Source organism: Xenopus tropicalis, chromosome 8, assembly GCF_000004195.4.
Source record: "Xenopus tropicalis strain Nigerian chromosome 8, UCB_Xtro_10.0, whole genome shotgun sequence".
Classification (NCBI taxonomy): domain Eukaryota; kingdom Metazoa; phylum Chordata; class Amphibia; order Anura; family Pipidae; genus Xenopus; species Xenopus tropicalis.
The window spans coordinates 141,194,220-141,213,377 of NC_030684.2; the positions used below are offsets into that span (position 1 = coordinate 141,194,220).

The 19,158-nt window shown below is 46.4% G+C and overlaps 3 protein-coding genes across 3 annotated transcripts in view; 1 reads left to right on the forward strand and 2 right to left on the reverse strand.

Moving 5' to 3' along the window:
* The window catches only part of rnf213 (ring finger protein 213), a 97,108-nt gene extending 96,788 nt beyond the window's left edge, over window positions 1-320 (forward strand). The window contains exon 65 of the mRNA XM_031891161.1: window positions 50-320. Coding sequence (XP_031747021.1) covers window positions 50-194 — 145 coding nt within the window. The 3' untranslated portion in view covers window positions 195-320. The remainder of the gene's footprint in view (window positions 1-49) is intronic.
* Window positions 321-8,137: 7,817 nt separating this feature from the next.
* On the reverse strand, window positions 8,138-9,580 carry LOC116406862 (tripartite motif-containing protein 12A-like). The gene has a single exon (XM_031891845.1). It carries the CDS (start codon window positions 9,578-9,580, stop codon window positions 8,138-8,140), a length of 1,443 nt encoding a protein of 480 aa, XP_031747705.1.
* Window positions 9,581-10,316: 736 nt separating this feature from the next.
* On the reverse strand, window positions 10,317-12,623 carry LOC100495931 (E3 ubiquitin-protein ligase TRIM7). Its single transcript, XM_018089737.2, has one exon. It carries the CDS (start codon window positions 12,606-12,608, stop codon window positions 11,163-11,165), a length of 1,446 nt encoding a protein of 481 aa, XP_017945226.2. The 5' UTR covers window positions 12,609-12,623; the 3' UTR covers window positions 10,317-11,162.
* Window positions 12,624-19,158: the final 6,535 nt, after the last annotated feature.

A 19,158-nucleotide genomic window follows, 5' to 3' on the forward strand; every position in this document is an offset into this window, starting at 1 on the left:
GTTTGATTGATTCAGACTAAAGCTAAAAGAGAAAACAATTTAATTGCAGGTTAAGAGACGTTCTGGGCCCATTGCTTGATGGGAAAGAACAACCATTCCCAGCGCTGGAGGAGGATTTCCCAGAACAGATCTGTTTGGCTCACTGTGCCGAGAGTTGGAAGGTGGCGGCCGCCATGAAGTGGAAACGCCATTGATGCTCAATGCTACTAGGGCGAGTAGCATTAGAACCTGGAGTTTAATTCTTAGATTGAAAAGATATAGAAAAAAATGTGTTTGAGTGACTGTTTCCCCTTTAATTTGAAATTTGATATGGAAGATTTTTTAATCGTCCCGTTGAGATTAATTCCCAGAGACCATTGGATGGATTTTGATTCTGTATGGCAGTGGAAAGGCATTCCCAAACTACACATTTAAATAACATTTTGACCAATGGGGCAACTTCAGAATATTTGGAGAAAAAAACACCAAGATTCCCTGCACTTACACTGATGAGCCTCAAGAAAGATGAAACCTGATCAGCTATTATCCCGGCTTTAGCTTTAAACCCAGTGGGTGAGCTGTAGCCTATAGGATAAACCCATGTACCTGTGCCAGCAGCTATATTGCCCCGTGTACCTGGGGCAGCGGCCATATTGCCCCATGTACCTGTGCCAGCGGCCATATTGCCCCATGTACCGGTGCCAGCAGCCATATTGCCCCATGTACCGGTGCCAGCAGCCATATTGCCCCATGTACCTGTGCCAGCGGCCATATTGCCCCATGTACCGGTGCCAGCAGCCATATTGCCCCATGTACCTGTGCCAGCCGCCATATTGCCCCATGTACCTGTGCCAGCGGCCATATTGCCCCATGTACCGGTGCCAGCGGCCATATTGCCCCCATGTACCTGAGCCAGCGGCCATATTGCCCCATGTACCTGTGCCAGCAGCCATATTATTGCCCCATGTACCTGTGCCAGCAGCCATATTATTGCCCCATGTACTTGTGCCAGCAGCCATATTGCCCCATGTACCTGTGCCAGCAGCCATATTGCCCCATGTACCTGTGCCAGCAGCTATATTATTGCCCCATGTACCTGTGCCAGCAGCCATATTATTGCCCCATGTACCTGTGCCAGCAGCCATATTATTGCCCCCATGTACCTGTGCCAGCAGCCATATTGCCCCATGTACCTGAGCCAGCAGCCATATTATTGCCCCATGTACTTGTGCCAGCAGCCATATTGCCCCATGTACCTGTGCCAGCAGCCATATTGCCCCATGTACCTGTGCCAGCAGCTATATTATTGCCCCATGTACCTGTGCCAGCAGCCATATTATTGCCCCATGTACCTGTGCCAGCAGCCATATTATTGCCCCCATGTACCTGTGCCAGCAGCCATATTGCCCCATGTACCTGTGCCAGCAGCCATATTATTGCCCCATGTACTTGTGCCAGCAGCCATATTGCCCCATGTACCTGTGCCAGCAGCCATATTGCCCCATGTACCTGTGCCAGCAGCCATATTATTGCCCCATGTACTTGTGCCAGCAGCCATATTGCCCCATGTACCTGTGCCAGCAGCCATATTGCCCCATGTACCTGTGCCAGCAGCCATATTGCCCCGTGTACCTGTGCCAGCAGCCATGTATAAATGGGATTTTCTAAGCTTGTTTGGAATTTATTCCCTGAATTTCTTATGTTTAATTCCACAAACACATGAAAAAAGCTATTCCCAGAGAGCCTGCAAGGTTTGCTGTTCCGAAGGCAGAGACGAGACGAGATGTGCGTTATTATTGGCCAAAGCTTATAACGACTTTTTTCTTACAACTTTTTTTATGTATTAAATCCAAAATGCTGCTTACATCTCCAGAAAAACTGCAAACTTCACTTAATAAAAAAAACAAACATTTTATTTCCCTAGTTTTGTGGCGATTTTCCTACCAAAAAAGGTGTGTAACCCTTTCTTGGCTGTAACAAGCCAACAGCACGGCTAGATAGGCCTAGAGCATGGGGTACACGCGACTCAGTCCTTCAGGATGGGCCTTCACTATGTGGAAGTAACCAAACGGAGCTATGGTGTAGTGCAACTACAACTCACTGTAGCTGTGTGCAGTGCAGAATAACAAATGGGCGCCAGAAGGTTCTTGCAGTTGAACAGTAGAACTGGTTTATTTTCAGTCCCTCACTATCTCACTTTCCTACAAAGTGCTCCCCACAAAACTTGCTCTCTAACTGCTCCTCATTCACGGGGTCCCTGTCCCCGACGTCACCACAGTGGGTGCCAACACTCTGGGGCACATGGCTTACTGGGGCCTAGTTCTTCTGCCTCCAGGCTCAGAGGCTCCTTCCCCTGAGAACACAGGCAGCCAAAGAGGCAGCCCCACCCCCTGCTAAGCACTATATCTGAGCACCAAGGGAGGGGCCTCCCTATTAACCAATAATCACCCACATGAACTAAAACTGATACAGGGGTCTCTGCCCAGTAACAGCACAAACCCAGGAAGCTGCAGGGTTTAAAGCAGGGGGGTCAAACTCAATTGCACAGGGGGCAAAATTCAAAACACACTGTAGGTCGCAGGCCGAAAAGGATAAACATTTATTGAACTCACTAAAATTCAGTTGTCTTTGCTCTTATATCATTTTATCAGAGCTGGAGTGCCAGCAGCCATATTATTGCCCCATGTACCTGAGCCAGCAGCCATATTATTGCCCCATGTACCTGTGCCAGCAGCCATATTATTGCCCCATGTACCTGAGCCAGCAGCCATATTATTGCCCCATGTACCTGAGCCAGCAGCCATATTATTGCCCCATGTACCTGTGCCAGCAGCCATATTATTGCCCCATGTACCTGAGCCAGCAGCCATATTATTGCCCCATGTACCTGTGCCAGCAGCCATATTATTGCCCCATGTACCTGTGCCAGCAGCCATATTATTGCCCCATGTACCTGTGCCAGCAGCCATATTATTGCCCCATGTACCTGTGCCAGCAGCAAGCGCCAGAACTCCCCGGTTTCTCCTGCTTATATTTTTTCTCCATATTCTGTGACGCGCCCGCTCTCTCTGTCTCTGCCGTTTGAATGACGGCCTATGCGCGCACCAACCCCTACTGCACATGTGTCACAGCGCCAGTGCGATTAGAAGAGAGCTGCATTATGGGATATGTAGTTTATTGTGTGGTGCTTTATATCGCCGGGCCATTAAAAACAATAATAATAAAAGATGATCTCGCGGGCCGGATATAATTACATGCCGGGCCGGATGTGGCCCGCGGGCCGCGAGTTTGGCACATATGTTATACACCATTCAATGTGTGGTCATTTGGATATGTGCCAAAAGCGATACCTCTACTGCCCCCAAGAGGGGTAGAAACTCTTGGGGGAAAAGAGAGAGAGAGACACTTCAGTCTCTATAAGCGCCAAGCCTGGACTTCTAACAAGTTACCTTAGCCAATCAGATTGCTTCCCCTTTTCCACAAGGGATCGCTAGACCATACAGAGTTCTTGAATTCTGCCATAGAAGGAAAGGTACAAACTCAGTAAACTTTATCAGAAATGTAAATACAGCCATAAGCACTCACAGAAACGCTGCACTGAGTCCTCTATCAAAAGAAACACAGGATTTCTTGTCTCCTTTTTTAGTAAACATGTTCGTCTGTGTCAGACTTCATCCTTCATTACTGGGGCCAGAGTCTGTGCAGCTCTCTCCTCTCTCCTGCTCCCTCCTCCCATAAGAATTCACTCCCCCTCCCATTAGAATGTGAGATCTGAGCTACCAGCAGCCAGAGCTGCAGCAGGAAGCTACTGAGACCAAGCTAAAATGGCAGCTGCTATCTTAAACAAACAGAGGGAGCTACTAGGGCTGTTACTCGGGTATGGTAAAGCTTTCTGCAGAATAAATATAGCGTTCTAGGTGGCACTAATGTGGCAAATCTATTGGCAGTAAAATGCCAAAATGACTTTCCTTCTACTATAAATGGCCAACTAATAAAAGGATTGTAATTCACATATTTTTGCTGTAATTTTCTCATGCCAAGTGGTGCCATTAATTATATAAACCCCCCCCCAACCCAATTATACAGGGGAGTTGATCAGATAAAAAAACTTTTACTAAAACACGGGCGGATCTTCTTCAGACAGATTATACCATTTCTAAAATTTACACCAGGGATTTTTTTTAACAGATTGTTCAGCTCCCAAGAGGAGTCCCTAATAGTGATGAGCGAATCTGTTCCATTTCACTTCGCTGAAAAATTAGCGAATCTTTCAAAAGATCCGCGAAACGGCGAAAAACTCGCGAAACAGCTGAAAACGTTGGCAAAAAAAATTGCCGTCCACGGCTATTATTTTGTCGCGCGGCTATTATTTCGTTGCCTGTGGCTATTACTTTGTCGCCTGCGGCTATTATTTAGTCGCGCAGCTATTATTTCGTTGCCCGCGGCTATTATTTCGTTGCCCGCGGCTATTACTTTGTTGCCCGCGGCTATTATTTAGTCGCACGGCTATTATTTTGTTGCCCGCAGCTATTATTTCGTCGTCGCGGCTATTACTTTGTCGCCTGCAGCTATTATTTAGTCGCGCAGCTATTATTTCGTTGCCCGCGGCTATTATTTCGTTGCCCGCGGCTATTACTTTGTCGCCGGCGGCTTTTATTTAGTCGCACGGCTATTATTTTGTTGCCCGCAGCTATTATTTCATTGCCCGCGGCTTTTATTTAGTCGCACGGCTATTATTTTGTTGCCCGCAGCTATTATTTCGTCGCCCGCGGCTATTATTTAGTCGCGCAGCTATTATTTTGTTGCCCGCAGCTATTATTTCGTCGCCCGCGGCTATTATTTCGTCGCGCAGCTATTATTTCATTACCCGCGGCTATTATTTCGTTGCCCGCAGCTATTACTTTGTCGCCCGCGGCTATTATTTAGTCGCACAGCTATTATTTTGTTGCCCGCGGCTATTATTTCGTTGCCCGCAGCTATTACTTTGTCGCCCGCGGCTATTATTTAGTCGCACAACTATTATTTCGTTGCCCGCGGCTATTATTTCGTTGCCCGCGGCTATTACTTTGTCGCCGGCGGCTTTTATTTAGTCGCGCGGCTATTATTTTGTTGCCCGCAGCTATTATTTCATTGCCCGCGGCTTTTATTTAGTCGCACGGCTATTATTTTGTTGCCCGCAGCTATTATTTCGTCGCCCGAGGCTATTATTTAGTCGCGCAGCTATTATTTTGTTGCCCGCAGCTATTATTTCGTCGCCCGCGGCTATTATTTAGTCGCACAGCTATTATTTTGTTGCCCGCGGCTATTATTTCGTTGCCCGCAGCTATTACTTTGTCGCCCGCGGCTATTATTTAGTCGCACAACTATTATTTCGTTGCCCGCGGCTATTATTTCGTTGCCCGCAGCTATTACTTTGTCGCCCGCGGCTATTATTTAGTCGCACAGCTATTATTTCGTTGCCCGCGGCTATTATTTCGTTGCCCGCGGCTATTACTTTGTCGCCCGCAGCTATTATTTCGTCGCCCGCAGCTATTATTTCGTCACCCGCAGCTATTATTTCGTCGCCCATGACTATTCTTTTGTCGCCCGCGGCTATTATTATTACGGCTGTCAGAGAGTTAAACCAAACCACTTTCCCTGCCTTAACAGAAATGCTGAGATACCGACCCTACTGCTGGGGGCAATGGATATACAGGCCTGCCTGAATAGAGGGCAACTAAATCTTCAGTCCCCTACACGGGCATCTCCTTGTTGTATATCTAATTGTCTATGGATAAATACAATATTATCAGTAAATCCCTGTGAGCGGGATGAGACCAAACAAGTCTTACCAGTTTCTGAAATAAGGAGACGGTTTTGTTGTTGGAAATGGGCGTTGGGAGAATATCAGGTCTCTCGCCCTCAGGGCCCACTATGTTTTTTTTCTGACTCACTCCCCTAAGCCGGGAAATCATTACACGGTGCAAACCAGAGAATTATATGGCTGAATGTACTGAGAATATAATTGAAAACCTCCCATTGGTGCCCAAAGGGGATATAGAAAGAAATAGCATTCCATATACTATTGGTCAAGTTCCATCATGTGATGAACATACACTCGGTCAGCTCATATGGTGCCGTAGCACAGGGGGGACCAAGGGTTGGTTGGAACCTGCCAGTAGAACTTCAGTAGAGCTTAAGCAGAGGCCAACAAACAGCAACATTAGGGCCAATTGGCTTTGCTTCTTATTGTGCAGATTCCCAAGTAAATGAGAGACAGCCATTGTTGGGCATTCCATGAATTTACAACCCGGCCCTTACAGTTGTGTATCAGTGGGAGACCTCGATGGGTTGGCAGCACTTACCCATAAACCCTGAGCAGTGCTACCATAGCTGTAGGGACTTGTAGTTAAGGGACAGTCAGGTTATTACTAGAGGCTGATAGAGGCTGGAGCTGCCTTATTATGTGCTGAGATACAGCAGGGGATTGGGGAGATCCTGTGCAGGAACATTTGGGGGTCCCTCTTTCACCATGAAACACCTAATATCTTCCATATTCTTGGGTAAATGTGACCCTAAAACTGATTCTCACCCACCTTGTTCCACCAATGGTAACTCTTCCCCTGAAATGGAGCAGAAGAAGCTTTTGGTGTTTCTCCAGAAGCTAAAGGTTTCATAGGATGTACTTACCCCCCTCAACCCCCGGGGAACCAATCCAATCTGATCCAATCTCATCATTATTATCAGATAATCATCTTTTCCTCTCATTGGTTTTGTAGATGAGACTGCTGATACTGCTGAGCTACCCAATGAGAGAGAAGCAGGATCCCCAGATATATAAGGGCCCTACACAATGTGTCCCCCTAATTCTATGAGCAGCACAAGCTCAGTACAGGGGGGTATATATTGTGTTTAGCTTGGCCGGGGGATCCTTCCAAACAAACACAGGGTTAAACTAAATCGCTTCCCCTCCCTTCCCAGAAATGCTGAGATACCGACCCTATCGCTGGGGGCAATAGATACGCGGGCATGCTGGTACTTGTGCCCCTCTCTGTATCTCATACAAATCATGGGAAAGTGAAGCTTTTAGTGCCTTTAGGTTTCCCACTATGAGCACAAAATGATGACAAAACAGAAATAAATCAGATTATACTTGGCTTTTATTGATGGATATATGGTTGCCAGTTGGGCTGGAACAATCCCATGAAGACACTGTATAAAATTCAGATTCTATATAATAAAGCCCGACACCCAAATCAACCCAAACTCCTACGGAAGCACCAATAACTGAAAAAAACCTTATTTGGAAATAAGAAAACTGATACCATTGGTAAGAAAATGTGGGGCTCATTTATAAACACTGGGCAAATGCCATGGGTGGGTTACTAACCAGAGGCAAATGTGCTCAGTTTTTATAAATTATTCCCAGTGAAGCTTAGAGCTTACAAGCTTAGGGGGAGATGCCCAACATAAACATGGCCCCAACACTTGGCCACCTAGGGGTCATGCCCAACATAAACATGGCCCCAACACTTGGCCACCTAGGGGTCATGCCCAACATAAACATGGCCCTAACACTTGGCCACCTAGGGGTCATGCCCAACATAAACATGGCCCTAACACTTGGCCACCTAGGGGTCACGCCCAACATAAACATGGTCCCAATACTTGGCCACCTAGGGGTCATGCCCAACATAAACATGGTCCCAATACTTGGCCACCTAGGGGTCATGCCCAACATAAACATGGCCCCAATACTTGGCCAACTAGGGGTCATGCCCAACATAAACATGGTCCCAATACTTGGCCACCTAGGGGTCACGCCCAACATAAACATGGTCCCAATACTTGGCCAACTAGGGGTCACGCCCAACATAAACATGGCCCCAATACTTGGCCAACTAGGGGTCACGCCCAACATAAACATGGTCCCAATACTTGGCCACCTAGGGGACACGCCCAACATAAACATGGCCCCAACACATGGCCACCTAGGGGACACGCCCAACATAAACATGGCCCCAACACTTGGCCACCTAGGGGACACGCCCAACATAAACATGGCCCCAACACTTGGCCACCTAGGGGACACGCCCAACATAAACATGGCCCCAACACTTCTTTTCTTTCCTGGCATCTAAGAGCAACTTTGGGAATAGGCTCCCTGTTGGGCAGAGCCCTAACTAAGGATTCTCAGCCAGGCATCATTTGATTCATATCTCCATACCCAGAATGCAGCACGGAGGGGCTCAGTGAATTTGGCAGTGTAGGTGTGTAAGCGCCTGATTGGCTCACTCAGCTCATAAAAGGACAGTTGCCCGGCCTTGTAGTCCAGCGAGACCCGGAATCTCCTGCAGGAGGACGGGACGTGGGGTAACGTTAGGTGCATATTACTGTGTTTCACTAAGAATGCTGTATTATTAAAGCATCTAAACAAACACCAGGACTTATAATCATCCCCAATGAAAGGATGTGTCCCCCCACTGGTATAAACCACCCCTAATCTCACGTCCCCAAATTCACTGGCATCCACATCCCAGTAATGGTGCCCCGAGTTGAAAACTGCGCTGCTTAAAACCTGAGCATCCTGATACCTCTCTGGTATATATGGCCTTTGGATATGATCCTCGTGGTACGCCAGTTTCCTGTCCCCCGATACCCGTATATTCGGCCCAGCCCTGCCCGGGTCCAGGAACATGTGTGCTGCATTCTGCCCATAGAGCCTCCTGTGTGTTACCTGCTGCACAATCCCGGCCAAGCCTGGGACTAATGTATCTGAGATCCGAGCCACATCCATATCCCCTACATTAGGGATCGGTATTTCCCCTCTCCCTGTGCCCCCACTCTCTGTCCCCACAACTCCAGCTGATTTCAGCGCCTGTAGGAACGTGAGTGGGTCTCTTATGTAACTCAGCTCCTCAATGTCATGGATCCTCTTGGACAGCTCATCATTCTCTCTTTCCAGCTGGGAAATTTGACTTGTGAATGGCTGTAAAAGCCTCTCTTTCTGCCCGGAGATGTCACTTGTGAGTTGGGCCTCGAAGGCTTCCATCCGCTCCCTGATGTCCCTGAAATAGGCAGCGACTCTCTCTGTCTCGCCAGCTGCCTTCGATTCCACTTCTTTAATGCGCTCCTGCAGCCTCTGGGCTCCTCTCTCATTCACCTCTCTCCCAAGGTTTAGATTTCTCAGATCATCCCTCAGGGTCTGTCTCTGCCTCTGAGAGGCCTCACTCAGCACCAGGGCCCTGTGGCCCCAATGCTCCCCGGCCAGGCAGCAGGTCATACAGGCAAGGGCCCCGTCAATAGTGCAGTAATAAATTAGGGGCTCATTGTGTGCAGAGCATCTTCTATTCCCAGAGGTCTCAGTCCCATCATGCTCTGGGTGAGTAGAAAGGAATTGCTCTGCTATGTTCCCCAGGGTTCTGTTCCTCTGTAAGGTTGGGCGCTCCTGATGCCCCGCTCTGCATTCAGGGCAGGAATAAGCCCCGGATCCCTGAGAGTCCCATGATCTCTCAATGCAGCCCTGGCAGAAGTTATGGCCACAGGGCAGGGACACGGGATCAATATAAATGCTCAGGCAGATGGAGCAGGTCAGCTCGACTCTCATATCAGCAGCCGCCATTGTTGAAAGCGGAACAGAGAAGGTGATGTTGTTCTTTCTCTCCAAAACCCCTAGGAACGTGTTTGCTCAGATCCCTCCCACACAGGGCTGGGTGTGTCTATTACTTGGAATTTAACTTTCTGTTAACTCTTCGATTCTCAATCTTATATCCCACTTTATTACATAGATAACCCAATGCATCCGAAGAGCTCCCAGGCATAGCAACAGCCAGTGAGGCAGTTTGGGAGAGGTTTGGTAACTGCATGAACTGTAGTGTATAGAAGCAGCTACTGGTTGTGAGATGTTTGGGTCAGTCATTCTACTGTGGGACTGACCTGTATGGACACGTTAAAGGCTTTTGGGATCAGCCATTAAGCATGAAGGAGAGATGCCCAATGTTCTTGATGCACTGTAAATTACCCCTTATTAGGGGCAGAACAGCCCTATTGGGTTTATTTCATGGTTAAATGATTCCCTTTTCTCTGTAATAATAAAACAGTACCTGTACTTGATCCCAACTAAGATATAATTACCCCTTATTGGGGCAGAACAGCCCTATTGGGTTTATTTAATGGTTAAATGATTCCCTTTTCTCTGTAATAATAAAACAGTACCTGTACTTGATCCCAACTAAGATATAATTACCCCTTATTGGGGCAGAACAGCCCTATTGGGTTTATTTCATGGTTAAATGATTCCCTTTTCTCTGTAATAATAAAACAGTTAAATACGGTATATACAAAGTTGATTTGGTGTCTTTAGCATTAAAATATAACTTTTTATTAATTCCATTAAAAAGAGAATCAATATCTCATAAAACTAGAATCCAAAGAAAAGAAAAAAAATCAATGATTCATTAAAAACAATAAATTTATCGAACGCAGATATTATTTAAACTGTGTTAGCGTCATTATTTCCTTTTAATAAACGTAATCATTGCCTGGAAAAACGTTCCTGTTCTATCCTTTTGGAGTCAGGAAAGAATTGCCAGCTGTGAGGCAAAATGGAAAGGCTTACAATTATTTACCTATTTTCTTTTGATCAACTAGCAGTTACACTGTATGTGTAGTGGCCATCACTCACTGACTGAGCACCAAGGGGCACCCAGCAGGGCACTGAGGGCTAAGGGGCAGAATGATTCAATTGATATTGGTGTAACCTTTTTATATGAATAAAAGCAATATATGGAATTCCGGACAGGCACTGCAGTGTATCTGAGTCGCTAAATTCCAATGGCCACCCAGTCAGTGCTATGGAAAATGCCCAACATAAACATGGCCCCAATATTTTCCTGGCATCACCAGGCTACGGGCAGCTTTGGGAATAGGTTTGCAGCGGAGTAGCTATGATGGTGCCCGGTGCACACTGTCACCTTGCATACATGGAAACCCTCCCATCCCGCGCCACTCTCCCTCACTGTCAGGTGTTGTCCACCTTCCTCTCACTTACTTGCTGTGGGTGGCAGTTTTAACTTCATTTGCAAGAGGGACTACCATAGAGCAGACCCCATGGCCTGGACCCCCCTGTCCCTTGGGCCACCCCACAACCACGGGGTCTGCTGTAAGGTAGTTTAGCCACTGCCTGGTGGGCAGAGGGCAGAGCCCTAACTAATGATATTCACCCAGACATCATCTGACTTCCATCTCCATACCCAGAATGCAGCATGGAGGGGCTCAGTGAATTGGGCAGTGTAGGTGTGTAAGTGCCTGATTGGCTCACTCAGCTCATAAAAAGACAGGCGTCCGGCCTCGTAGTCCAATGAGACCCTGATCCTACTGCACAGAGCTCTAAGACGTAAATCAGTAACTTTACTGTTGTGCCTCACTGAATAAGCATCCCGCCTTCTGTGCAAACACCAGAACTTATTATTATTCCCAATACAGGACTCCTCTCCTTTCTTCTCTATACTGGGATAGGCCACCCCGACCCACCAGTTGCCTGATTCACTGCCCATAACATCCCAGTAATGTCGCCCTGAGGTGAAAATTCTAGTGCTTAAAACCTGCACATCCTTATACTTCTCGGGTATATTTGGCTGCTGGAAATTATCTTCATAGTTTGCATATTTTCTGTCCTCTGATACACAGATATTTGCCCCAGCCCTGGTTGAATCCAGTAACAGGTTTGTTGCCCTCTGCCCATAGAGCCTACTGTGTATTACCTGCTGCACAATCCCGGCCAAGCCTGGGACTAATGTATCAGAGACCCGAGCCACATCCATATCCCCTACATTAGGGATCGGTATTTCCCCTCTCCCTGTGCCCCCACTCTCTGTCCCCACAACTCCAGCTGATTTCAGCGCCTGTAGGAACGTGAGTGGGTCTCTTATGTAACTCAGCTCTTCGATGTCATGGATCCTCTTAGACAGCTCGTCTGTCTCTCTTTCCAGCTGGGAAATTTGACTTGTGAATGGCTGTAAAAGCCTCTCTTTCTGCCCGGAGATGTCACTTGTGAGTTGGGCCTCGAAGGCTTCCATCCGCTCCCTGATGTCCCTGAAATAGGCAGCGACTCTCTCTGTCTCGCCGGCTGCCTTCGATTCCACTTCTTTAATGCGCTCCTGCAGCCTCTGGGCTCCTCTCTCATTCACCTCTCTCCCAAGGTTTAGATTTCTCAGATCCTTCCTCAGGGTCTGTCTCTGCCTCTGAGAGGCCTCACTCAGCAGCTCCACCTTGTGGCCCCGGTGCTCCCCAGCCAGGCAGCAAGACACACAGACACAGGTACCATCCTTAGGGCAGTAATACTCCAGGATCTTTTTGTGTGCAGAGCATCTTCTATTCCCAGAGGTCTCAGTCCCATCATGCTCTGGGTGAGTAGAAAGGAATTGCTCTGCTATGTTCCCCAGGGTTCTGTTCCTCTGTAAGGCTGGGCGCTCCGGATGCCCCGCTCTGCATTCAGGGCAGGAATAAGCCCCGGATCCCTCCTGAGAGTCCCATGATCTCCCAATGCAGCCCTGGCAGAAGTTATGGCCACAGGGCAGGGACACGGGATCAGTATAAATGCTCAGGCAGATGGAGCAGGTGAGATGATCTCCAAGACCAGCAGCCGCCATCTCTGGAAGCAGAAGAGAGAATGTGATGTTGTTCTTTCCCTGCAAAACCACTAGGAACGTGTTTGCTCAGATCCCTCCCACACAGGGCTGGGTGTGTCTATTACTTGGAATTTAACTTCCTGTTAACTCCTTAATTTTATTTGATCCCAATTTATAAAACTAATGAGGGACTATTACATATACGTACCTCTCAAAATTTCTAAAAAGAAAAAATGGAAAACAAAGATCTGCCACGTGAACATTTTTGCCACAACTACTTTGTGACCAAGCCCCTAAATTTAAATAAGAAAACATTTTACCAAAATACACCCCAGACATGCTAGTATAATTACTCCAGAAATTGGATAACAGGTATATTAACATTCCATTATATAAAGTCCAGACATGCCAGTACGTTAACTGTAGAAATGACTTTTGAACCCTCCATTAACCCTCGGCAATCCAGTGGGATCACTGCCAATAAGCTCTCCATTAATTCCAGACATGCCAGTAATATCAATGCAGAAAATGTGCATTTCACAATGGAGAGCACAGCCATCTTGGAATTTTCTCAAGGAGCAGAAAGTGGAGAAGAAAAGAAGAGGAGCAACGTGGGTGCCAGGGCCTGTTTGGCTCCTGCCAGGATTGTAGTCAGGACCAGGGAAGAAGGTTAAGTTCAGAAAGTCCAATTTGCAGTATCCAATGGGTTAAGAAGCACGTAGTCATATACAGGCAAAATATCAGGGCAGGCAGCAATCAACTTAGTCAGAAGCTAGGCAAAAAGTCAGGCACTGAAGGATCAAACCAAAATGGCAATTTAGGAGCACAGAGGAACTTCCATAAGAAAGGCCTATATTTGGGCATTGAACCTGGGTCTTTGACGTCCTTTTAACTTTGAATTTGGTGCTAAGTGCAATGACATCATACACTGGTGCAACGACGCCGGTGCAGATGGTGCCACCATCTTTGACAATAAGGAGAGTGCTCCTAGCCAGAGAATGTCTGACAGCGGGAAGTTGCACAGTGGGTTGCACAATCAGGACTGTCCTGCCAAAATGGGACAATTGGGAGGTATGCAGATATAACCCAGGGTGCATCTCAGGAGCTCCCAGCACACCCAGAGGCTCCATAGAGAGTAGTTTTGTCTAAAATACTGGCCTTCCTATATATATATGAATGTTTTTTCCCCCTATTAATTGACATCAAGCATAATTGTTACTGCCCAGGTAGCAACTCTAATAGAGAGCCAAAGGGACAACACTGTCCAGTTGTAGGGTACAACACCATTACTGCTTCTTTCTCTTACAGGCTGGAATCTCTCATTGTGGCCTCTGCGCTCCCCTGATTTATACGTAATCCTGGGGCCTCTGTGCCCCCCTGAATGTACTGAGAATATAGTTGAAAACCTCACATTGGTGCCCAAAGCAGATATAGAAAGAAATAGCATTCCATATACTATTGGTCAAGTTCCATCATGTGAGTAACATACACTCGGTCAGCTCATATGGTGCCGTAGCACAGGGGGGACCAAGGGTTGGTTGGAACCTACCAGTAGAACTTCAGTAGAGCTTAAGCAGAGGCCAACAAACAGCAACATTAGGGCCAATTGGCTTTGCTTCTTATTGTGCAGATTCCCAAGTAAATGAGAGACAGCCATTGTTGGGCATTCCATGAATTTACAACCCGGCCCTTACAGTTGTGTATCAGTGGGAGACCTTGATGGGTTGGCAGCACTTACCCATAAACCCTGAGCAGTGCTACCATAGCTGTAGGGACTTGTAGTTAAGGGACAGTCAGGTTATTATTAGAGGCGGATAGAGGCTGGAGCTGCCTTATTATGTGCTGAGATACAGCAGGGGATTGGGGAGATCCTGTGCAGGAACTATTGGGGGTCCCTCTTTCACCATGAAACACCTAATATCTTCCATATTCTTGGGTAAATGTGACCCTAAAACTGATTCTCACCCACCTTGTTCCACCAATGGTAACTCTTCCCCTGAAATGGAGCAGAAGCTTTTGGTGTTGTTTCTTCAGAAGCTAAAGGATATACAGGCCTGCCTGAATAAAGGGCAACTAAATCTTCAGTCCCCTACACGGGCATCTCCTTGTTGTATATCTGATTGTCTATGGATAAATACAATATTATCAGTAAATCCCTGTGAGCGGGATGAGACCAAACAAGTCTTACCAGTTTCTGAAATAAGGAGACGGTTTTGTTGTTGGAAATGGGCGTTGGGAGAATATCAGGTCTCTCGCCCTCAGGGCCCATCAATGTTTTTTTTCTGACTCACTCCCCTAAGCCGGGCAATCATTTATTCAGGGAGCCGCAGGTCTCTGCTCTGCAAGTTACACGGTGCAAACCAGTGTAAGTGCACTGAGAATTATATGGCTGAATGTACTGAGAATATAATTAAAAACCTCCCATTGGTGCCCCAAAGGGGATATAGAAAGAAATAGCATTCCATATACTATTAGTCAAGTTCCATCATGTGATGAATACACTCGGTCAGCTCATATGGTGCAATAGCACAGGGGGGACCAAGGTTGGTTGGAACCTGCCAGTAATAGTGTTAATCTCCCCCACAGTGTTGGTGCCCAATTAATTAACCAATAAGGCACAGAAGACAGAGAAGCCCTGACTCTGAAAGGCATGTATGTGCTCAAATCAGATTAGATTTTACATGGGGACATTTAAGACATTGCAAAAGGACTTTTAAAGCCTATATCAGCGAAAGGGAACTGGTCACGGGGGTCACTTTTCCCACAGGGCACCAAATCTGGAAAAAGGGACCTGTCCCCAGGAAACGGGGACAAATGGTCACCTCAATGTAAATGCACTGAGAAATATATGACTGAATGTACTGAGAACTTTTTGGAGCAGAAGATTCTTTTGGTGTTTCGCCAGAAGCTAAAGGATTCATAGGATGTACTTACCCCCCCCCCCCAATACCCCTGGGAACCAATCCAATCTAATCCAATCTCATCATTATTATCAGATAATCAGCTTTTCCTCTCATTGGTTTTGTAGATGAGACTGCTGATACTGCTGAGCTACCCAATGACAGAGAAGCAGGATCCCCAGATATATAAGGGCCCTACACAATGTGCCCCCCTAATTCTATGAGCAGCACAAGCTCAGTACGTGACAAAACAGAAATAAATCAGATTATACTTGGCTTTTATTGATGAATATATGGTTGCCAGTTGGGCTGGTACAATCCCATGAGCGGCTCAGGGTTACAGTTTAGCTTCCCAGGCTAAAGAGACAAAAAAACTTAATTCACTGGTATTTTAACCCCTTTTAAGGTTATAACTGGGATCCTTAACCCCAATAAACTACTAATAATATTAATATTTACATGAAATCAGTGACCCTGTATGATATAATGTACTATCATGGCGACACTGTGTCTGAACTTATAGGGTTAAACATATTCACCATCATCATCATCACTTTTAATATTAATATAGACCTATATCTTATATAGAAAGGCACACACCAGGTTGATAGGTATATCCCTCTCTATTCAGAAATGAATGAACCCATTTTATTTTCTTATTTCAAAGCCTAGAGAGGGTATCGGGGAGTTACAGGGAGTCATAAAACATAAAGGCAAACAATAGAAGACACTGTATAAAATTCAGATTCTATATAATAAATAAATATAGCCAAATCAACCCGAACTCCTACGGAAGCACCAATAACTGAAAAACCTTATTTGGAAATAAGAAAACTTATACAGGTATGGGACCCCTTATCCGGAAACCCATTATCGAGAAAGTTCCGAATTATGGAAAGGCCATCTCCCATAGACTCCATTTTAATCAAATAATTCACATTTTTTAAAATGATTCCCTTTTCTCTGTAATAATAAAACAGTACCTGTACTTGATCCCAACTAAGATATAATTACCCCTTATTGGGGCAGAACAGCCCTATTGGGTTTATTTCATGGTTAAATGATTCCCTTTTCTCTGTAATAATAAAACAGTACCTGTACTTGATCCCAACTAAGATATAATTACCCCTTATTGGGGCAGAACAGCCCTATTGGGTTTATTTCATGGTTAAATGATTCCCTTTTCTCTGTAATAATAAAACAGTACCTGTACTTGATCCCAACTAAGATATAATTACCCCTTATTGGGGGCAGAACAGCCCTATTGGGTTTATTTAATGGTTAAATGATTCCCTTTTCTCTGTAATAATAAAACAGTACCTGTACTTGATCCCAACTAAGATATAATTACCCCTTATTGGGGGCAGAACAGCCCTATTGGGTTTATTTCATGGTTAAATGATTCCCTTTTCTCTGTAATAATAAAACAGTACCTGTACTTGATCCCAACTAAGATATAATTACCCCTTATTGGGGGCAGAACAGCCCTATTGGGTTTATTTAATGGTTAAATGATTCCCTTTTCTCTGTAATAATAAAACAGTACCTGTACTTGATCCCAACTAAGATATAATTACCCCTTATTGGAGGCAAAACAATCCTATTGGGTTTAATTAATGTTTTATTGATTTTTTAGTAGACTTAAGGTATGGAGATCCAAATTACGGAAAGACCCCTTATCCGGAATACCCCGACACTGGACTCAGAGTTCTGGCATAATTGGAGAATGGCCATGGCAGACCAATGGCTTAGTCATGCATGAGAGGGTCCAACTCATCCGTTGGGTGGCCCTGTTCACTCAGCAGTATGGGGCCCCATGATTACTCATATTAGCACTATATATTCCTATTTCTAGGTTCTTATGTTTGGTGGTACAGAAAAGCCCGTATTTTTGTGAAGGCCACAAAGCCAAGGCCATAGGTGGCACGTTGTCTATGACCACATTCAGATCTGCTTACCATTGGCACAGTCAGAACTGGGAACCATACCAAACCCCCAATTGGCTCATTGTTGGGACTGCCGACAGATCTAGCAGAATAAAGAACTTCTAGCAGAATAACTTGTTCTGAGCAAAACTTGAGAAAGCGAAACGCGTCGGCAATAACATTTATTGATTGTTTTTTAAGTGATCTCTAAAGTTCATATTTATCAGTACGATCCTATTAGAGGGGGTGGCTGGTTCTAATCAGTTATGGATGAACTTCAAGTCTCTTTCTCTTTTGCACTTTATCTATTTTCAGATCTAAGGGGCCTTGGATTTGTGGGTTTTTAGGTAAAGTAACTCTTCAACTGAAGTAGGGAAGGTAAATTACGAGACCACAGTCCTCGGCACCCTGTCTTCTCCAGCTTGTGGGGTCCCAGCGATTAGATAAGCAGCTTTGGGGACTTCTCCACTCTCTATAAATTTCACATTTGATTAATTAAGTACTTGGGTTACATATTGAATTTCATTTGACATTACTGTACCACGGGCACTTTCATGAATCGATTAACTGAATGAAATTTTTGCAATTAATTCTAGTCGTTATTAATAATAATTTATTATGGCTACAGATTGAATAATTCACTAGGGCAAGTACTTTTATAAACAATAGCATAATTGCAAGAACTTTATATTTTATTCACAAGTTGGGCTCTGAGCGCTTTAAATCAATTGAAGCACTGAAAAAGTTCATAGGGGTTTTGTTTACTCTTTTCTACTTTATATAAAATTCATAAATCGTAGTCCAACCTCGGTGACTTTGAATCTCCAATAATTGTTGATCTAATTAAGCAGTTACAGCTAAAAACTTACTCTCATTGGCCAACCAAAGCATGAGGTGTGAGCTGGGGGGTTATGGGTACACAAGCGGAATTGATGGGGGGGTGATAGCGGGCAGCGGGGTCGGACTGGTGGGTGTCGGGCCAACCCCAACAGCTGCATTCCTCCACCCCCTAGGGGCCCTCGCTGCACCACCTAACCCCCCATAGGCGCCCCCAAGTGCACCCCCTAACCCCCCATAGGGGCCCCCATTGAGCCTACCTAACCCACCTATAGGGGCCCCCACTGCACCCCCTAACCCCCCATAGGGGCCCCGCTGAGCCTCCCTAACCCCCCATAGGGGCCCCCAACTGCACCCCCTAACCCCCCATAGGGGCCCCCACTGCACCCCCTAACTCCCCATAGGGGCCCCCACTGAGCCTCCCTAACCCCTCATATGGGCCCCCGCTGCACCGCCTAACCCCCTATAGGGGCCCCCGCTGTGCCCCCTAACCCCCCATAGTGGCCCCCACTGCACCCCCTAACCCCCCATAGGAGCCCCTGCTGAGCCTCCCTAACCCCCCATAGGGGCCTCCACTGCACCCCCTAACCCCCCATAGGGGCCCCCGCTGCACCCCCTAACCCCCCCCATAGGGGCCCCTGCTGTACCCCCTAACCCCCCATAGGGGCCCCCGCTGAGCCTCCCTAATCCCCCCGCCCGACATCCTCTCCCGAACACAACTCAGTTTAACGCATCAGGGGGGCGCCTTTAAGGGTCAGGTCTGGGCCACTGGGACCCACTGGGTTTTTTCCCGGCAGCCCAGTCTGAGCTGGCCTAGCTTAAGGGGGCACAAAATTAAAATCTGCCCAGGGGATACAGAGGGGAAGGTGATATTTATTCTTGTTCAATACACACTTGCCAAGGCTGCCA